This window comes from Harpia harpyja, unplaced genomic scaffold, assembly GCF_026419915.1.
Source record: "Harpia harpyja isolate bHarHar1 unplaced genomic scaffold, bHarHar1 primary haplotype URTXT_28telo, whole genome shotgun sequence".
NCBI classification, from domain to species: domain Eukaryota; kingdom Metazoa; phylum Chordata; class Aves; order Accipitriformes; family Accipitridae; genus Harpia; species Harpia harpyja.
The window spans coordinates 217933-235089 of record NW_026293188.1 but is presented as its reverse complement, the minus strand read 5'-3'; the positions used below and the strand labels follow the sequence as shown (position 1 = coordinate 235089).

Below are 17157 nucleotides of genomic sequence, written 5' to 3'. Positions count from 1 at the left end.
CTGCACCCCTCATGCACCCCCAGTGCACCCTGAGATGGCAGTGCTGGGGGGATCCCTGGGGCCCTGCACTTCCAAACCCACCCCAGACCCACCGTGGGAACACAGGGCGGGGGGGGTTCGCCACAAATACTCTTGAGGTGTCCCCCCCAGCAGCTGCCCTAGCCTTGTGAGGGCTCAGCTAATGAGGCGCTGTGGCTGCCCCCACTCACGTGCTGACTCGGGCCAGGGGCACCCACTAATGGGGCTGGGGCTGGGTGGGGGGGCTGGTTAGCTTGGGGGACCCCCTGCCCTGATCCCACTGGCAGTGTAAAGGGCCCTGAGATAGTGCTGCAAATGCTCCTGTCTGGGACTGGGAGAACTGGGGTGTGCTGGTAAGAGGCTGGGCAGACTGGGATGGGCTCGGGTGGACTGGTGAGCAGCACGGGGAAGACTGGGATGGACTGGGGAAGTCGCAGCGGACTGAAGCTGTGGTGCCCAACGGGTCTTTATTGCGGCGGGGGTCTCACAGGGGTGGGGGTCTCTGGTACCGCAGCTGGAGCTGGGGCCAGGCGGCCATGCCGCTGGGCAGCCCCAGCCCATGGCGGGGCAGGAGGCAGAGCAGGGCCAGCAGCAGCAGCAGGGCCAGCAGCGCCGGTGGCGGCGGCAGGGGCAGCAGCATCGGTGGCAGCCTGCTGGGAGAGCGAGGGGCCGTTAGCCGCAGGGTGCCGGGGCTGGCCGCCCGAGCCATGGCAGCGCTGCCTGCTCCTGGCCCTACCTCTCACTGGGGCCTGGGCACTGCTGCGGCTTGGCCGGCTCTTCACCGTCCCCCGCCAGGGCTCCGGGCGCCGCCGTCCCCACGTCCTCCTCTGCTTCCCCTGTCTCCTGGGCAGAGCCATGGGCCGGCGGTCAGTGGCTGTGGTGCCCCTCGCCAGGGCCCCCATGCCCCCCCCCTTACCCGGCATGTTGCTGCGATCTCGGCACTGAGCGGCTGTGCTGGGATGTCGGCCTCGCCGAGTGGGCACCACGTCTGCCTGCATGAGGAAGAGGAGGTGTGAGGCACCACGAGGGGGTGCCTGGCGGCTGCGCCAGGTGGTGCGGTATGGTGGGGTGGGGGGCCAGGCCCTGCGGTGGGTTACGGCAACAGGGAGAAACTCGCACTGGCAGGCCGGCAGCATGCAGGAGCAGGAGCCGGCCCTGCATGAGCCCTGGGAGGAAGCCGCAGCCGGTGGCACCAGGCGCTTCCAAGCCAGGGCCTCGGAATCCAAAGGTGCTCGGCCACGGGCCAGCTGGGCATGCAGCTGGTGAGCCCCAGGGGAGCCCCATCCTGCCCCGCGACTGGTGGCCCTGGGGGAACCCCCCGGCTCCCTCAGTGGGAGAAATGTACGCTGCACTGTGGAGGCGCACGGCCGTGGCTCTGGCTGCCACATGCCCCCGTCCCGTGGCGATGTAATGGTGTGGCAGCAGAGCCAGGCCAGCAGAGCGGGATCTGCCAGGCAGTTGTTGGGCAGAGGCTGCGGTGTCCCGGCTCCAGGTGCCCCTGAGCACCTCCTGCCACAGCCTGCCACGGCATGCTGCCGGCAGCCTTGCAGCAGGGGTCCCTCAGACGCCTCACTGTGCCAGGGGGTGGTGCTGCAGACAGAGGTGGACCCCCCCCCCCTTCTGCCAGTCCCAGTTTTCACCATTTGCCCCTTTTTTCCCCCACTTAAGGCTTTCGGAGCCGGGCTGCCAGCCAGTAGGATGCTGTGCAACACGGCTGGCGCTTCCTATCACCGAGGAGCTGGAGCTGAGCTTGCGTGCCAGTGCTGTCCCACCCACGCGTCCCTCCTGGCCCGGTGGAGGCGGCGACGTACATGGCCCAGGCATCCTGCATCCGGCCCAGCTGGTCGCGGAGCCGCATCGTCTCCAGCCGCAGCTCCTGGGGGAGAAGAGGTTTTCGGACAGTGCGGGGTGTTCAGGCACTTTCTGCGCTGCTCTGCCATCCCCGGGGCAGGACTGGTGGGGCCAGCACTGCCATGGGTCGCCAGTGCGGCTGCTGGGGCGCTGGCTCTTCCCCGCAGCCCCCCCGGATGGGCTGTTTGGTCAGCACCTGCACCCTGCACCGTGGCCGGAGGAGCCACAGGCTCTCCCGCTGTGGCAGGGGGCTGCGGCCGCCTTGGGGCTCTGCGGCCGCCTTGGGGCTCTGCCTGTGGCCCGGGGGCTCTGGCTCCGCGTGGCGCAGGGCTCCCTGTGGCCAGGAGGGGTCGGGGGGCTGCAGCCCCCCAGCCGGGGAGCATGACGGGGCTGGGTATGCCGTACCTGCACCGCCCTGTCATACTCCTCCAGCGCCACCGTCAGCTCCTCTACCTGCAACCCCGCCTGCGGAACAAGGGTGGCGGTGAGGGGGCGCAGGGTCTGGGGGGGTCTCCGGCCGCGGGAGGGGGCTGCGGGGCGGCCTGAGGGCTGACGCGGTGGCGGCCAGAGCTACGTGCATCCCCGGGAAGTGCTTACCTGGGCGAGGGCCACATCCCGGGAGGAGAGGAGCGCTGTGCAGCGGCTGAGCTGGGCCTGGCAGAGGGAAGAGGCCGCATTAGCTAGGGCGTGTGCGGGCAGCTGTGCCGCGGCACGGTGGCAGAGAGGGTGGGGCTGCCCAAGGACGGGCGGCACCTGACCCTCTGGTGTCCCTGGGGTGCTTGCCGCTGGGCAGGGGGACAGACACCCGCCTTGTTAGTGCTTAACGAAGTGCTTGGCATCGGCCAGGTGGTGTGGACACCGCTGACGCCGCTTACCTCCAGGTCGGCCGTCTCGGCTGACAGCGCCTGGATCCGCTGCCTCAGCCCATGGCCTTCGGCAAGCAGCCGCTGGTTCTGCTTGGGGCAAAAGGGGCTGGCGTTCACCACAACCCCGGCGCTGCCGGGGCAAGCCCCCTTCCCCATGGCCCCCGGTGGTGTCCTCACCTCCTCCTGGAGGTCATTGGCTTGCGAGCACAGGCACCTTTGCTCCTTTTCCTGGGGAGGGAAGACGCAGGGCCCTGAGCTGCTTCCCCGCGTGCCGGCTTGGCACCTCGGTGGCAGTTGGGGGCTCACCGGGAGTGAGGAGGCCGGGCCTCTCACCAGCTGGCGTGCCTGCTGGCGGAGCTCGCTGTTCTCCTCCTCCAGCCCCTTTGCCACGGCCTTCAGGTCCTCCAGCTCCTCTGCGGCAGCTCTGGCCTGCTCCAGCGCCTGCCGGCTGCTACCGGGGACAGCCAGACACCGGCGCTTCGGTGCGGTCCCGGAGCCCAGCAGCCTGGACCATCCCCCTCCCCGAGGGTGAGCATCCACTGGCAAGGGGGTGGCCAGCCACCCCAGCACCCACCACCTGCCCCCACACCCCTGGGCGCAGGGATGGTGTGGGGAAGCCCCCAGCCCTGCCCTGCGCCGATGCCGCACCATCGCAGCTGAGCCTTCAGCTGCGCCGTCTCCTCAGCCATGCGGGCGTTGAGCTCCTCAGCCAGCTTGGCGTCCCACTGCAGTTTGGCGTTCTGGGCGGCCAGCTGCTCGGCACGGCGGCGCAGGCCAGTGGCTTCAGTGCTGTGAGGGTGGGATGTGCCACTGCTTTGGGGATACTCTGAGGCTGGGGCTGGCATCGCTGGGGACCCCGGTGCAGGGTGTGGCTGGGGCCGGCACTACGTCCCTGGTGAGGCAGCACTTACGGGCTCATGATGTCTGTGTTGCCGCCATCGCCCTCGAGCTGTGCAGCTGCCAGGGCTATGCGTCCTTCCCCCGCTGCAGGACAGGCACAAGGGGATTTTTGGAGCTGCACCACGCTCCCGCCAGCAGCGCTGCCTGAGTGGGCAGCGGTGCTGCCGGGGGACGGCGGGCTTTTTCCTGATGCTGTCAGCATTTGTCTGTCCATCCACCCCTTTGCTGTCAGGAGGGAGCAGCACTGAAACAACGTCCCCAGGTTTCAAAGTTATTGGCTCCTGCTGATGCTGTGCCTGCGAGCCAGCGCCCATGTGCCTCCGCAAGCACCATCATTGGCACAGCCTGTGTGCCGACCTGGCTGCTCTCCCCAGCAGGAAGGAAGGAGGCGACAGCTGCTGGTCTCGCTGCGGCTGAGGCGCCCTGTCGGGGTGCAGGGGGGCAAGACCACACTCGCCGAGGCGAGGCGGACGCCAGCATCCCCACTGTGGCTCTGGCGATGCCACCCCACCGGGCACCGATTCCCCCCTCCCTCCCCTTGGCCCCTTCCTGCGCCGACACCCACCCGCCAGCACTAGGCCGAGGTCGCCTGCCGCCACGTCCCACTCCTCGGTGAGCCGTGAGCCCCTGGAGAGATGGGAACTGTCAGTTGTGCCGGCCAGTACACGAGGAACCGCCTTCTGGCCCTGGTCCCCCGGCACTGACCCCTGCTGGCACGACGCGATCCACTCCCTCATGATGGCATGGAAGGTGGGCAAGTCCAGTGCCGCGCCAGCCGCCTCGGGGTCCAGCATGCGGTGCAGTGCCCGCAGCTGGCCCTCCTCGCTGCTCTGCCCTGTCACTGCCTGCAGGTACTCGACCACCCGCCACGCCAGCACCATCCCTGCGGCACAGGGTGGGGTGTCAGGCTGTGGGGCCACCCCCTCCCTCACCCGTGGCCGGTGACCAGCTCCATGTGCACTCCCCAGGAGCAGCAGCCGGGGTGGGACCGGGAAAGGGCCAGGGGGGTTTGGCGTGGAGGCAGCTTTGGGTCCCCGAAGGCCTTCCCCCTCCCCAGGTGGGGGCAGGCTGTGGGCAGGAGGGATTTTCCGGCAGCCTCGTCCCTGGTGGAGCTGTGTGAACCGCAGGTCGAGCCTTCGAAAGCACCTTGAAGCCGTATCCGGGGCTGTGGCCCCCCCCCTGCGCCAGCCCCGGTCCCTCGCTACCTGTCTGCTCGGGGTCGCAGACGGTGAAGGTGTAGTTGAGGATGAACTCCTCTGAGCAGCCGCTCTTGCCCTGGCGTGTGGCTGCGCTGTCCTGGGCTGCTGGGGGCGGGGAACGGGAGAGGTTATGGAGGGACCTGTGCCCTCGAAACCCCCGGTCCCTCACGTCGCTGGCCAGCGGGAGCAGGTGGGCTGCCGGCCGGTACCCACTTCGCGACGGGTCCTGCGGGGTCTCTGCCTCCACTGCCGGCAGAGCAGCCTCCTCGGGGGGGGCGGCGGTGCCTGGGGTGCGGGGCAAGGGGGCTGGGGGCCCCTCCGCAGCCATGACGCCGGAGATGGGGGTCGGGGGGTGCTCGGAAGTCCCCTCTGCCCTGGGGCACGGCCGGGGGTCCTGTGGGCAAGGGGCGCCGCTGCCCTGAGGGGAGAAGAGGCCGTGGGTGCTACCTGGGACCAGGCCGGGCCGAGTGGGGCCGCGGAAGGCACCGGGGGACGGCGGGGGGCACGGGGGGACGGCGGGGGGCACCGGGGGACGGCGATCTCCTCACAGGGCTGTTGGTGGCGGCGCGAGCCGTTCCCGCCCCGGGAGAGAGGCGGGGAAAGGGGCGGGGCTGGGCGCGAGCCGTTCCCGCCGGTGCTGCTCCATGTGGGCGGGACAGTCGGGCGGCGGCGGGTCCTGCTCCCCCCGTCCCCGTCCCCGTCCCCGTCGTGCTGCTTCCAGCTGACTTTATTGACCGAGAGCCGAGGGGGAACAGAGACTGGGGAGCCCCGCGGTGCCCCCTCCGGCCCGGCCCCCCTCAGAACCCCCGCAGCAGTTTCTCGTAGTCGGGGTCCAGGTTCCTGACCAGGAACATCGACAGCATCAGCAGGCAGAGCTGGGGGACAGGGTAAGACGCTGCTCTGCGGCTGCTCCGCAGCCCCCCGGCTGCCCCACTGTCCCCAAACCACCCCGTGGCCCCCCAAGCTGCCCCTCAGCCCAGCCCCGCCGCCCCCAAACCACACCCTGGCCACCCGACTGACTCACAGGCCGCCCCTGCTGCCCCCCAGCCCTTCAGACTGCCCCCCAGCCCCATGAACTACCCCACCACCCCAACCTGCCCCATGGCCCCGCAGCCCCCGGGCTGCCCCCCGGCTCAGCCCCCCAGCCCTGCGGCAGACCCCCTACCTCCAGCAGGCCAATGCCCAGGCAGATCCCCACAACGGTGACCAGGTTTTCGGCCAGCCAGCCCTTGACGCCCTCAGCGCAGCCCTGCTGGGAGCAGGGTGACAATCGGGGGGGCTGCTTGGAGCCCCCAGGCCACAACCCCCCTGTTGCTCTGCACTCCCCCAGAGCTCCAGGACCCCCCTGAGCCCCCCATGCTGCACCTGCTGTGCCTTACCATGGGGAAGATGTCCTGGGGGGCAGCCATGGGGCAGAGGCCATGGGGCAGTGCTGGGGGGGAGCCGTGCGTGCCGTTGGGTGCCAGCGCCTCAAGGCAGGAGCAGGCGATGGCCCCGTCCCCATCCCTGGGGGGGCCGTCGAGGCGGTTCCAGTCCTGGGGTCCATTCCAGCCACAGCAAGCAAGCTGGGGGCAGGTTGTCAGTGGGGCGGCCGTGAGGCTGGGGGGGCCCCCTGGGCCCTGCGAGGTCTCACCTGCTGCTGGACGGCATCCCAGCTCTCATGGGGGTCCCTGGGTGGTCCCTGGGCTGGGTACCCCCGGATCAGCTCCTGCACGTAGGTGGCCACCTTGGCGGCTAGCTGCAGGAAGGGTGAGCACAGCACTCAGCGGCTGCAGCATCACCCCACAGCTCTGCCCGACGGCGCCAGTGTTCCCCCATAGCCCTGCCCCATGGCCCCAGTGTTCCCCCATGGCCCTGCCCCACACCGCCAGCACCCCCGGCAGTGCCGCACTCACGGTGACACGCTGCGTGTAGACGATGACCGCCACCGTGATCTGGGCAGCAAAGAGCAGCAGCAGGATCCCAAAGTACTGGGGGGGGGGGGAGGTTGGGGTCAGCTGGACCCCCACAGTCCCATGGCACCAGGGGAGCACAGAGGGGCCAGTGCTGTCCCCCCACTCCCCCCTGCTGCCCCACAAGCACAGGATGTGGTGAGACCACGTGGCCCCGCGGCTGCCCCAGGAAGTTGCAGCAGAACCCCCCCCCCCCAGCCGGGCCCCCAACTCTTGGTCCCCCGGCCCCCCAGCCCGCCCCACTCACCAGCAGCAGCATGGCCTTGATCTCCTTGAGGGCGCCCAGGCATCCCAGGAAGCCCAGCAGCATCGTCATGATGCCGACCCCCGAGAAGATGTAGGACCAGACTCGCAGGCTGTACAGCGGCGACCCTGGGGGGTGCGGGGGTCAGGGCACCCCACGGCTTGGGAATGCCCCACGGCTTGGCTTGCCCCATGGCTCAGGGGTCCCTTACCCAGCACGGCGGCAAAGCTCTGCCGGTCGAAGAGGACCCAGAGGCCGAAGGCGAGGAGGAGGCTGCCCAGGGCCTGGGGGGGCCGGGGAGGGGCTCGGCCCAGGTCAGCTAGTGGGGGTGCTCTGGGGCCTGCCCAGCTCCGCAGCTCCCACAGGCCCCAGGAGATCGTTGGCCCCCAACCAGCCCCCCACAAAAGCATGGCTGGCCCCCCCAGCCCCAAGTCCCCCCTGCACCCCCATGTCCCCCCAGCCCCATGTCCCCCGATGTCCCTGCTGCACCCCCAAGTCCTTCCTGTACCCCCAAGTCCCCCCTGCACCCCCATGTCCCCTCAGCCCATGCCCCCCCCGCACCCCGTGTCCCCCCATGTTGCACCCTGCACCCATGTCCCCCCTGCACCCCCCACACACCCCAGCCACACGTCCCCCCCATCCCCCCCCCCCCCCCCCACTCACAAAGAAGAAGAGGTTGAAGAGGAAGAGGAAGCACTTTGCAAAGCCGAGGCAGCTTTTGGGGTTCATGTCTGCACCCGGGGGGGAGGCACAGGGTCAGCACCCCCCCCGGGGCCCGATCCGACCCTTTCGGGGGGCAAAGCGCCCTCAACCCCCCCCAGCCTCCCTGGGGCACCTGCGTCGTCGTCTCCCGTGGGCGGCCCCGTCCTCGGCTCCGTGTTGGGGCAGGAAGCGCTCGGGGCGGCGGAAGCTCCACGGGGGCGCGTCCCGCGTGGGGCGGCACCGGGGCCGGGGTCGGGCCCCTCCGCACCTCCTGGTCGGGACCCACGGGACGGGACCGCCATCGGCCGCCCCGGGAAGGTTTAACAACTCGTTGCGACCCCCGCCCCTTCCCCCCCCCCCCATCTCCTGGGGTACCCCGGCGGGGTCACGCGAGCAGAGATGATGGTGGGGCTGGTGGTCATGGTGGGGATGGTGATGGTGAAGATGATGCACCGGGGAGCCCCTGCCTCAGGTTTTGGGGCCGCCCCCCCGGGGGGCGGCGGGGGGGGGATCCGGGGGCGACGCCTCTGGGCGGCCCGACCCGTCCCCGCCTGTCCCGGCTGATGCAACCGGCCGTGGCACACTGGACCCTGGGTGAGTGGGGCTGGGGGGGGCTGCAAGGCACCGCGGGCTGCGGGGCTGGCTGCAGGGCTGGGCGGTTGGCTGCAGGGCCGGGGGGCTGCAGGGCTGCCCTGGCACCTGGGTCCTCCTGCGGTTGTGAGCGGCCCAGGTCCGGGTTTCTGCTAACGAGGAGGGTTTTGGGGCTCACCCCGGGGCTGTCACGCACCGCCAGCCGCTCTCGCACGCGTGGGCATGCGTGCACGGCTGCCGCTCCGCTCCAGCGTGCTTCGCCACGCGTGTGCGAGGTCCCGCAGGTCACAGGTGTGCGTGTGCCTGGCGCCAGTGTGACTGCGACGTGTCTGTGTGCCGCAGCCCCCCCGCCATGCAGAAGGCTCAGCCGGTGCTGGGGGGGGATGCTGGGCCCCTCCAGGAGGAGGTGCCCCCCCGCCCCGCCTGGACCAGTAAAGCCCAGTACATACTGGCCCAGCTGGGCTTCTCCGTGGGCCTGGGCAACGTCTGGCGCTTCCCCTACCTCTGCCACCAGAACGGGGGCGGTGAGTGCTGGGGGGTGCTGGGAGTAGCTGGGGGAGGGGTGCTGGGAGTCCCATCACCCCCTCACCCTCCTGTCCCCTCCAGGTGCCTTCCTCCTGCTCTACCTGCTGCTCCTCTTCCTCCTGGGCATCCCCCTGCTCTTCCTGGAGCTGGCGGCTGGGCAGTGCCTGCGCCAGGGCAGCGTCGGCGTCTGGAGGAGCATCAGTCCCCGCCTGGCCGGCATTGGGCTGGCCAGCTGCCTGGTATGGGGCTGGGGGCCGAGGGGGGGTGTCTCTGGGGGCTGGGGGGGGTCCCAGGCACCGCGGGGCTCTCAGGGCACCCTTGGTGGATGTGCCGTGGGGGGACTCACGGTGCTGCTGGGGGGGTCCCAGGGCAGCACCACAGGATGCTCACTGTGGGTGTCCCTGGATACCACCGAGACTCCCCTGCAGCAGGGTCCTGGCTGACGTGCCCCCCCGCAGGTGTGCATGTTTGTGGCGCTGTACTACAACGTCATCATTGCCTGGAGCCTCCTCTACCTCGCCCGCTCCTTCCAGCACCCCCTGCCCTGGCAGAGCTGCCCCAGCGCTGGCCCCAATCGCACAGGTGGGGATCCCCAGGGAGCCCGGGGAGGGGAGTCTCGGGGCACCCCAGCCCTGCCATGACCTGCTGTGTCCCCCTGCCAGAGCCTGAGTGCGCCCTGAGCTCGCCTACCACCTACTTCTGGTACCGGCAGACACTGGACGTCACCCCTGAGATGGGGGTCGGGGGGGGACTGCAGCCGGCCCTGGTGGGGGGGCTCCTGGGGGCCTGGGCGCTGGTGGGGGCCTCCCTGCTCAAGGGCATCAAGTCCTCGGGAAAGGTAGGTGATGTTGCTGGGGGGCTGCTGGAGCCAGGGGGGGGCCACAGAGCCAGGAGACTGGAGGGGGCTGTGTGGTGCTGGGTGGGGGTGCTGGAGCCTGGGGAGGGTCCTATGCTAGGGGGAGCTGCCTGGCTGGGGGTCTCTGGGGTGCATGGGGGGGGGCAGGCAATGCTGGGGGGGCACATGGCACCGGAGGGGTGGCGGATTTGGGGTGCTGATGGCCCCGTGGGTCAGGCAGAGCCGGAGGGGGTTCTGGTGGCCCCAGTGGCTTGGGGGTCCTGGTGGGTCAGGCAGAGCTGGGGGGTTGCGGTGGCCCCAGCAGCTCGGGGGTCCCAGTGGCCCTGTGGGTCACGGGGTCCACCCCTGCAGGTGCTGTATGTCAGCACCCTCTTCCCCTACCTCGTCCTCTTCTGCCTCCTGGTCCGGGGGCTGCTGCTCGAGGGGGCCCCCGAGGGCGTCCGCATCATGTTCACCCCCAAGGTGAGGCCCTGCCCCAGGGACCCCCAGCCCTGCCCGGATCAGCCCTGCTTGCCCCGAGTCCACTGCGTCCCTGTCTGTCCCCACAGGTGTCAGTGTGGGGGACAGGCCAGGCCTGGCGGCAGGCAGCCACGCAGGTCTTCTTCGCGCTGGGGCTGGGCTTCGGCAGTGTCATCGCCTATGCCAGCTACGGCGCGCGCCGCAGCGACTGCCACCGCGACGCCGTGCTGGTGGCTGGCCTCAACGCCCTCACCTCCCTCCTGGCCACCCTCGTTGTCTTCGCTGTCCTGGGTGCCCGCGCCACCCGCCGCACGCAGCACTGCCTCCGCAGGTGGGGGGTGCGCCGTGGTTGGGGTCCCTGCACGGAGGTGGGGTCCCACGCCCAGGTGTTGCACCTGGTGCAGGACCCCCGTGTCCCTGCGGCAATGCCGGCGCTCCCCTTGTCTTGCCCTCCCCAGGAACGCAGAGCTGGTGTCGCGAGCGCTGGCGGTAGGGGGGCTGCCCGAGACCGCCCGCCCCCCTGGGAACCTCACGGCCCTGCCAGCCCCCCAGTACAGCGCCTGGCTGCAGGGGCTGCCCCCAGCCCTGCGGGATGCCCTGGGTGTCACCGACTGCCGCCTGGAGGAGGAGATGAACAAGGTAATGCCGGTGACAAGCTGGACACCCCCTGGGGTTGGGGTCCCCCAAACTGTACCCCCTCCTCAAACCTGTCCTACATCCCACGCCAGCTGGTGGCACAGCTGGGACCAGGGGGCTCCCCTGGGCAGGGCAAGGGGACCCCCGAGTCTGTCCCATCCCAAACCCTGGGTGATACCCCCCCAGACTGGTCGAGGGGTCGCCCTTGCACCATGCTCCATCCCAAAACTGGGGTGAGGGTTCTGACCCCTGCCCTCCTTGCCTCAGGGAGTGGAGGGCCCGGGCCTGGCCTTCATCGTCTTCACAGAGACGCTGACGCTACTGCCGGCGGCGCCACTCTGGTCGACCCTCTTCTTCCTCACGCTGCTGGGGCTGGGGCTGGGCACCATGTTGGGCACCGCCCAGGCTGTCCTCACACCTCTGCTTGATGCCTTCCCTGTCCTGCGCCGCCGCCGTGCTCTGCTCACTGGTATGGCTGCGGGGGGACAATGGATGGGGGCAGGCAGGGATGGGAGGGAGCTCCCCCAAACCGCTGCTCTGCCCCTTCAGTGCTCTGCTGCGCCGGGGGCTTCGTGCTGGGGCTGCCCTTTGCCCAGCGCTCTGGCAGCTACTTGGTGGCCGCCTTCGATGACTACGTGGCCACACTGCCGCTGCTGGCTGTGGCCGCCTGCGAGGCCGTGGCTGTGGCCTGGGTCTACGGGGCTGAGAGGTGAGGGGGGGGAAGCCCCTGACCACAGCCACAACCCCCTGCAGACTGCCCCGTGACCCCCCCTGACCTGCCCATCCTGTCCCCCAGGTTCCTGGCTGCTGTGTGGGAGGTGACGGGCCACCGGCCGTGGCAGGTCTACGGGCCCCTGTGGCGCTTTGGCAGCCCCGGGGCCATGGTGGCCTTGCTGGGGGCCAGCCTGGGCCAGCTGGCCCTGCACCCCCCCACCTACCAGGCTTGGGACCGTGCCACGGTGAGACCCCAAGCCGTGACCCCTCACCAGCCAGCATCCTGACCCACGACCTCCCCTGCCCCTTTGTGGCCCCATGGCCCCCCCACACCCCATGACGTCCCCTGCCCCTTCGAGGCCCCACAGCTCCCCCACGCCCTGCGACCTCCCCTGCCCCTTCGTGGCCCCATGGCCCCCCCACACCCCGCGACCTCCCCTGCCCCTTCGAGGCCCCATGGCCCCCCCACACCCCCCAACCTCCCCTACCCCTTTGTGGACCCATGCCCCCCCCCACACCCCACAACCTCCCCTGCCCCTTCGTGGACCCACGGCCCCCCCACACCCCACGACCTCCCCTGCGCCTTCGTGGCCCCCCCCCCAACGGGGCCCCTCGGCTCCCCTGACCGTCCTCCCTGCAGGCAACGTCGTGGCGGCGGCCTTACCCCCCCTGGGCCCTGGCCCTCACCCTGGGGCTGATGGTGGTGGCCGTGCTGCCCATCCCCCTCGTCGCCCTGCGCCGGATGCTCGGGCCACCCCGGGACCCCCCAGGGCCACGGGACCAGGGGGAGGAAAGGGGCGAGGAGGAGGAGGAGGAGGAGGAGGAGGAAGAGGAGGAGGAAAGCGTGGCCGACCCGGCCCCCCCCGCCGCCCCCCGCGCCCCCCCGGACCCTACCTCGCTGCCCGGACGAGCGGGAAGGCGCCCCATTGGAGGACGGCGAGGAGCTCAGCTTCCCGATTGGCCACGCTGCCTGAGGCGGGAGAGGCGCCCATTGGCGGTGCGGGGGGGGAGGAGCCGCGGAGGGGCGCTTCCCGCTCCGCCCCGCGTTGCCATGGGGACACTCGGCGACCACGTTGAAGCGGGTCAATAAAGGGCCTGGAGGAGGTGGAGCGGAGCGGAGTCCTGAGGGGCGGGGCGGAGGGCGGAGCCGGGCCCCACCCACGCTGCTGCCCGTTTAAGAACGGCGGTGGCGGGGACTGCGGTACGTCATCCTTGTGCCCGTCACGTGGAGACGCGCGGCGGGCGCTGTCGCGTGGCTTTTCCCTGCCCCTCCCCCGCCACGTGACCGGGGCGCAGTCGGCAGCCGCGCACTCCTCGCGGTTGGTGTCACGTGACGCCGGTGCCCCGAACCACGTGGTGCGGGCGGCGATGGCGGCAGCGGCGGCGGCCCAGCGGGGCGGCGGCGGAGGCGGTGGCGGCGGCGGCGAGGGTGGGGGCGGCTCCGGCGGCCGCGAGCCCGACCCGCCCCCGGGGGGCGGTGGTGAGTGGGGGGCCGGGTGGGCGGGACCCCCGGGGGCCGCCGCGGGGCTGGGGCCGGGCCCTGGGGCGGCGGGGGGGGGGGGGGGGCGGGGTGCGCGGCCTGTGCGTGCCGGGGGGGCGCCCGGGGCCGGTCGCCGCTTTCTCCGGGTCAGCGCCCCCCTCTCCGCAGGGGCCTCGTCGGACCAGATCATGCGGACGGGGGCGATCCTGCTGCGGGGGTGAGTGGGGGGTCGGGGCCTCGGGGGCGGCCCGCCGGGAGAACGGGCGTGGGGGAGCCCTCCGGCTGGCAGGGGGTGTGGGGGGGCTCCTCAGGCAGACACCCAGAGCTCCGTGGGTCCCTCCTGCCCCCCCCCCAGGTTTATCCGGGACCGCGTGGAGCGGTGCGGGGACGCGCAGGCGGTGGCCCTGAGCCAGGCGGAGCTGGGGGGGGCCGCAGCCCTGCAGCCCTGACACGAAGCACCTGAGCGAGTGCCTGCGCCGCATTGGGGACGAGCTGGACAGCAACACGGAGCTGCAGAGGTGGGTGGAGGCGCCGTGAGGGGACGGGGGTCCCCGGTGCACCCCTTCTGCACTAACCGGCCCCGCCAACGCCCCCCCAGGATGATCGAACAGGTGGGGTGCCATGCCCCCAAGGAGCTCTTCTTCCGCGTGGCTGCAGAGATGTTTGCCGACGGCACCTTCAACTGGGGCCGTGTTGTTGCCCTCTTCTACTTTGCCTGCAAGCTGGTGCTGAAGGTGGGCCCCCTGCCCCTCCCCCTGTGTCCTCCCCCCGGCCCCCTCTGACACTCCCACCCCCCTGTCTCCACAGGCGCTTTGCACCAAGGTCCCTGAGCTGGTCCGGACCATCCTGGGCTGGACCATGGAGTACATGCGGGATCATGTCCTGGCCTGGATCCAGGCCCAGGGAGGATGGGTGAGTCCCTGAACCCCCTGAGTCCTGGGGGGGGGGGGGGCATGGGGGTGGGCTGAGCCCCGTTTTGGGCCCCCATGCACAGCACGGGAGGCCTGTGCTGCTTTTCTCTCTCTAAGACTCTCGACCCTGAAGGTTTTAACTGTGTCATCCTGCAAGTCCTGCTCGACTTGGGGGGAAGGATGGCCCCCCCTGTGACACTCCCTTTGGCCCTCACCCCGCCTCCTGGCTGCTGCCCCCCCATAGCCCCTGTTCTGCTTCACACCAATGCATTTTCTGCCATGGGGAGGGGACCCAGAAATCTGGTTTGGCCTGGGGGGGGGGACAGGGACCCTGACATGTGGCTGATGCCCCTGCCTTTCTCCCTTGCTCCCCCAGGAAGGACTCCTCTCCTACTTTGGCACCCCGACCTGGCAGACCATCACCATCTTCGCTGCCGGTGTCCTCACGGCCTCGCTCACCATCTGGAAGATGTCATAGACTTGGCGGAGGCCACAGCCTAGCCCCCAGGACTGGCCCCTGCCGGCAGGGATGGTGCTGACCCCCCCTCCAGCCCCTTGGGTGCTGTGCCTTCCAGGAGCGGGGGGGGCTTTTTAACAAACAGGACTTTGTTAAGACTTGCCCTGAACTTTGGGGTCTGCCCTCCCCCAGGGCAGCTGTGGCCCCCCCAGACCTTCCCCCAACAGTGGGCAAATGTGCCTGGGGGCCACGGCTGGGACCCTGCCAGATTTGGGGCTGGGGGGGGGGGGAGACCACACAACTTCACCACCACCCCCCCATCCTCCAGTCCCAGTGCTGGGGTCCCCCTGATGCTTAGGGATGTGCGGCTGTGGCCCCCAACACAGCCCTGGCTTCAGAGAGGTGTCACCCCAGGACTTGTGGTGCTTTGGGTGTCGTCCTGTGATCTCAGCCCCACCCCCTGATATGGGGGATGAGGGGTCTCTGTGACCCCCAAAAATGGGGCTATTGGGGGGGGTGGGGGGAGGGTTGCAGCCATGGTTGCAGGTCGGGTATTTATTGGGGGCTCCCTGCCCTGAGAAAGGCCCCCCAGGTGCAATACACCCCTCCCTGGGGTGGAGGCCCCCTCCCTGGTGGTGGCTCTCAGGGTGGGGGGGCCATACCCCCCATTTACACCCCCCTTCTCCCCCGGTTTCAGAGGTTCCCCTTTTGCAATCAGTGTCCCCAAGGAGCTGCCCCAAGGCGGGGGCAGAGTGATGTCCCCCACCCCCACTTGGTGCTCTTTGGAGTGATGTCATGAAATGATGATGTCATGGGGGGAGCCCTCCCTCTGGCTGGGGGGGGCCCTGCCTTCCCCCCTGTTTTCTTAAGATTTTTTTTTTTGTACCTTGTTTTGTATTTCGGGTATTTTGATGTCTGGAAATAAAGGGGAAACGGAGCCCTGTGGTGCTTTGTGTCGGGCTGGGGCTGCCAGAGTCCCCCCACCATAATGTGGCTGTTGTGACACCCCCCACCCTCCCCTGCCCCCGGTCCCCCCAAAACCCCCTTGTGGAGCCCCAAAGGAGTGTGGCTGCACCACCCTGCCTCGCCCCGCCCACGGCAGGGGGGACCCAGGTGTCTGGGAGCCCTGTGGGTGCCCAGGGTGCGGGATGGAGGGGCGGGAGGGTGGGGGGCTCCTGGAGACCTTGTGGGGAGCAGGTATGGGGTGGGGGGCAGGAGGAGGATGTGGGGGTGGGGGGTGGCAGGGCAGGGCCACTTTCACTTTCACTTTAGCCATGTGGCTGGTGTGGGGGGGTGAGGCTGGACGCCTGCTTCACTTCTGGGGGTCCAGGAGGGGCAGGGGGCCTCTGTGGGGCTGGGTGAGGGTGGTGGCCGTTCCCTGTTCCCTCCTCTGTGTCCCCCCCCAGGCGCTGAGAGCATCTCCTGCATCGTGCGGATTGGGAGCGCCCTGCTCCGGGGGTGAGTCAAGGGGTTCCCCTACCCCTGGGGGCTGTGGGGCCCCCCCCCCCTCACCCTGCTGCCCCCTCCCTAGGTTTGTCCTCTGCCTGCTGGAGCAGGAGGGGGGGCTGCCCAGGCAGGTGCCCCCTGAGGAGCTTGGGGGTGAGGTGGGGGAAGAGACTGCTGTGGCCTCGCTGAGGGCGGCTGCCCTCTGTGTCTGGGGCCGCCTGAGTCAGGACCCCGAGATGGACAGGTGAGACCCCCCCCCCCCCGGGTGCCCCATAGCCGCTCCCCACCCACCTCCCACCCCCGGCCTCACTGCTGCTTCCATGCCCCCAGCCTGGTGGGGGCCCTGGCTGGCTGCCCACCCCTGGCTGCCCTAGCTGAGGTCTCCGAGCAGCTCTTCCAGGACGGCATCAACTGGGGCCGGGTCGTTGTCTTCTTCTACTTCACCTACCGGGTGGTCCGGCAGGTGGGCCCGGATGCCTGGGTCCCTGGGAGGGGTACCCAGACACTGGGGTGTCTGGGGAGAGTTGGGTGGAGGGGGTTCCCCCAGGAGGGACAGTGGGGTGTGTGGGGAGAGTTGGGTGGAGGGAGTCCCCCCAGGAGGGACAGTGGGGTGTTTGGGGTCGGGGGGCTTGGAAACTGGGGTCTGGGGATGATGACACCCAACCCTCTGGGGGGGGGAGGTCCCTGGATGCCTGGGTTCTCTGGGCAGCCATGGGTGGTGGAGGGGGAGTCCAACACCCGGACGCCTGGGTCCCCACAGGCACTGTGGGGTGACCACCCCCTCCGGACCATCTTCGACTGGGCCGTATCCTTCCTGCAGCAACGCCTCTCCGCCTGGATCCAGCAGCAGGGGGGCTGGGTGAGAGCGGGGGTTAGCCCCATGGTGGGGGCATGTGTGTGTCTGGGGCTGCCCCCCCCCCCATTGACCTCCCTCTCTCCTTGCAGGACTCTATCCTCAGCTACAGCCCCCCGCAGCTGAGCCAGGACCCCCGTGCCGTGGGGAGCCCCGAGAAGTAAAGGCTGAAGGGAGGAGCGGCCAACCACCCCCCCCCCCCCCCCCAAGTTCTCCTGAGTGCCCCCAGTTTCTGGAGCAGTGGAAACCCTGAGTCAGCACCTCTGTGGGGCTGAGTTCCTCTTTTATGGCCCCTGGGGCTGAATCAGCTCCTTTGCCCCCCCGTCATAACCCCCGTTCATTAAACTCCAATAAATGAGCGGTTGCAGCCTTGCCAACCGGGTCAGGACCAGAACTGACACCACCACCACCCCCCGCCCCCAGGTCTACTGACCCCCCCTGCCCCAGGTCTGCTCCCCCGGCCCATCCCCCCTTCCCCCCAAGCCAGGCCAGGCTCC

General features: G+C 70.0%; 5 protein-coding genes across 10 annotated transcripts; 3 read left to right on the top strand and 2 right to left on the bottom strand.

Annotated features, from left to right (window-relative positions):
• Positions 1 to 478: 478 nt before the first annotated feature.
• KASH5 (KASH domain containing 5) lies at positions 479 to 5162 on the bottom strand. The gene is made up of 13 exons (XM_052779496.1): positions 4841 to 5162; positions 4201 to 4518; positions 3647 to 3719; positions 3384 to 3524; positions 3042 to 3186; positions 2913 to 2963; positions 2745 to 2822; positions 2467 to 2523; positions 2275 to 2334; positions 1830 to 1894; positions 935 to 1010; positions 755 to 861; positions 479 to 668 (listed from the first exon to the last, which is right to left on the bottom strand). The coding sequence occupies exons 1-13, from the start codon at positions 5160 to 5162 to the stop codon at positions 503 to 505; spliced, it is 1659 nt and encodes a 552-aa protein (XP_052635456.1). The 3' UTR covers positions 479 to 502.
• Positions 5163 to 5525: 363 nt separating this feature from the next.
• CD37 (CD37 molecule) lies at positions 5526 to 8137 on the bottom strand. Of its 2 annotated transcripts, XM_052779512.1 has the most exons (9): positions 7866 to 8072; positions 7694 to 7761; positions 7242 to 7314; positions 7034 to 7158; positions 6730 to 6804; positions 6468 to 6572; positions 6214 to 6399; positions 6000 to 6083; positions 5527 to 5709 (listed from the first exon to the last, which is right to left on the bottom strand). In XM_052779512.1, the coding sequence occupies exons 1-9, from the start codon at positions 8032 to 8034 to the stop codon at positions 5632 to 5634; spliced, it is 963 nt and encodes a 320-aa protein (XP_052635472.1). In that variant the 5' UTR covers positions 8035 to 8072; the 3' UTR covers positions 5527 to 5631. The 2 variants fall into 2 exon arrangements, with proteins under 2 accessions (XP_052635473.1, XP_052635472.1); XM_052779513.1 differs by lacking the exon at positions 7242 to 7314 and having other exon boundaries at positions 5526 to 5709; positions 7866 to 8137.
• A 98-nt stretch (positions 8138 to 8235) lies between these two features.
• On the top strand, positions 8236 to 12618 carry SLC6A16 (solute carrier family 6 member 16). Of its 3 annotated transcripts, XM_052779509.1 has the most exons (12): positions 8236 to 8326; positions 8666 to 8847; positions 8930 to 9087; positions 9307 to 9430; positions 9511 to 9686; positions 10056 to 10166; positions 10253 to 10494; positions 10622 to 10802; positions 11067 to 11268; positions 11349 to 11508; positions 11596 to 11758; positions 12154 to 12618. In XM_052779509.1, exons 2-12 carry the CDS (start codon positions 8676 to 8678, stop codon positions 12601 to 12603), a joined length of 2139 nt encoding a protein of 712 aa, XP_052635469.1. In that variant the 5' UTR covers positions 8236 to 8326; positions 8666 to 8675; the 3' UTR covers positions 12604 to 12618. The 3 variants fall into 3 exon arrangements, with proteins under 3 accessions (XP_052635469.1, XP_052635470.1, XP_052635471.1); XM_052779510.1 differs by lacking the exons at positions 8236 to 8326; positions 10056 to 10166 and having other exon boundaries at positions 8526 to 8847; XM_052779511.1 differs by lacking the exons at positions 8236 to 8326; positions 8666 to 8847 and having other exon boundaries at positions 8950 to 9087; positions 9277 to 9430.
• A 10-nt stretch (positions 12619 to 12628) lies between these two features.
• Positions 12629 to 15028, top strand: LOC128138201 (apoptosis regulator BAX-like). Its single transcript, XM_052779517.1, is given in 7 exon segments — positions 12629 to 12993; positions 13162 to 13210; positions 13349 to 13415; positions 13417 to 13511; positions 13592 to 13727; positions 13801 to 13905; positions 14281 to 15028. Coding segments are annotated over 7 exon segments (666 nt in total). The 5' UTR covers positions 12629 to 12881; the 3' UTR covers positions 14383 to 15028.
• A 208-nt stretch (positions 15029 to 15236) lies between these two features.
• LOC128138200 (apoptosis regulator BAX-like) lies at positions 15237 to 17113 on the top strand. Of its 3 annotated transcripts, none has more exons than XM_052779514.1 (6): positions 15237 to 15558; positions 15768 to 15819; positions 15893 to 16051; positions 16138 to 16270; positions 16488 to 16666; positions 16753 to 17112. In XM_052779514.1, exons 1-6 carry the CDS (start codon positions 15510 to 15512, stop codon positions 16784 to 16786), a joined length of 606 nt encoding a protein of 201 aa, XP_052635474.1. In that variant the 5' UTR covers positions 15237 to 15509; the 3' UTR covers positions 16787 to 17112. The 3 variants fall into 3 exon arrangements, with proteins under 3 accessions (XP_052635474.1, XP_052635475.1, XP_052635476.1); XM_052779515.1 differs by having other exon boundaries at positions 16568 to 16666; positions 16753 to 17104; XM_052779516.1 differs by lacking the exon at positions 16488 to 16666 and having other exon boundaries at positions 16753 to 17113.
• Positions 17114 to 17157: the final 44 nt, after the last annotated feature.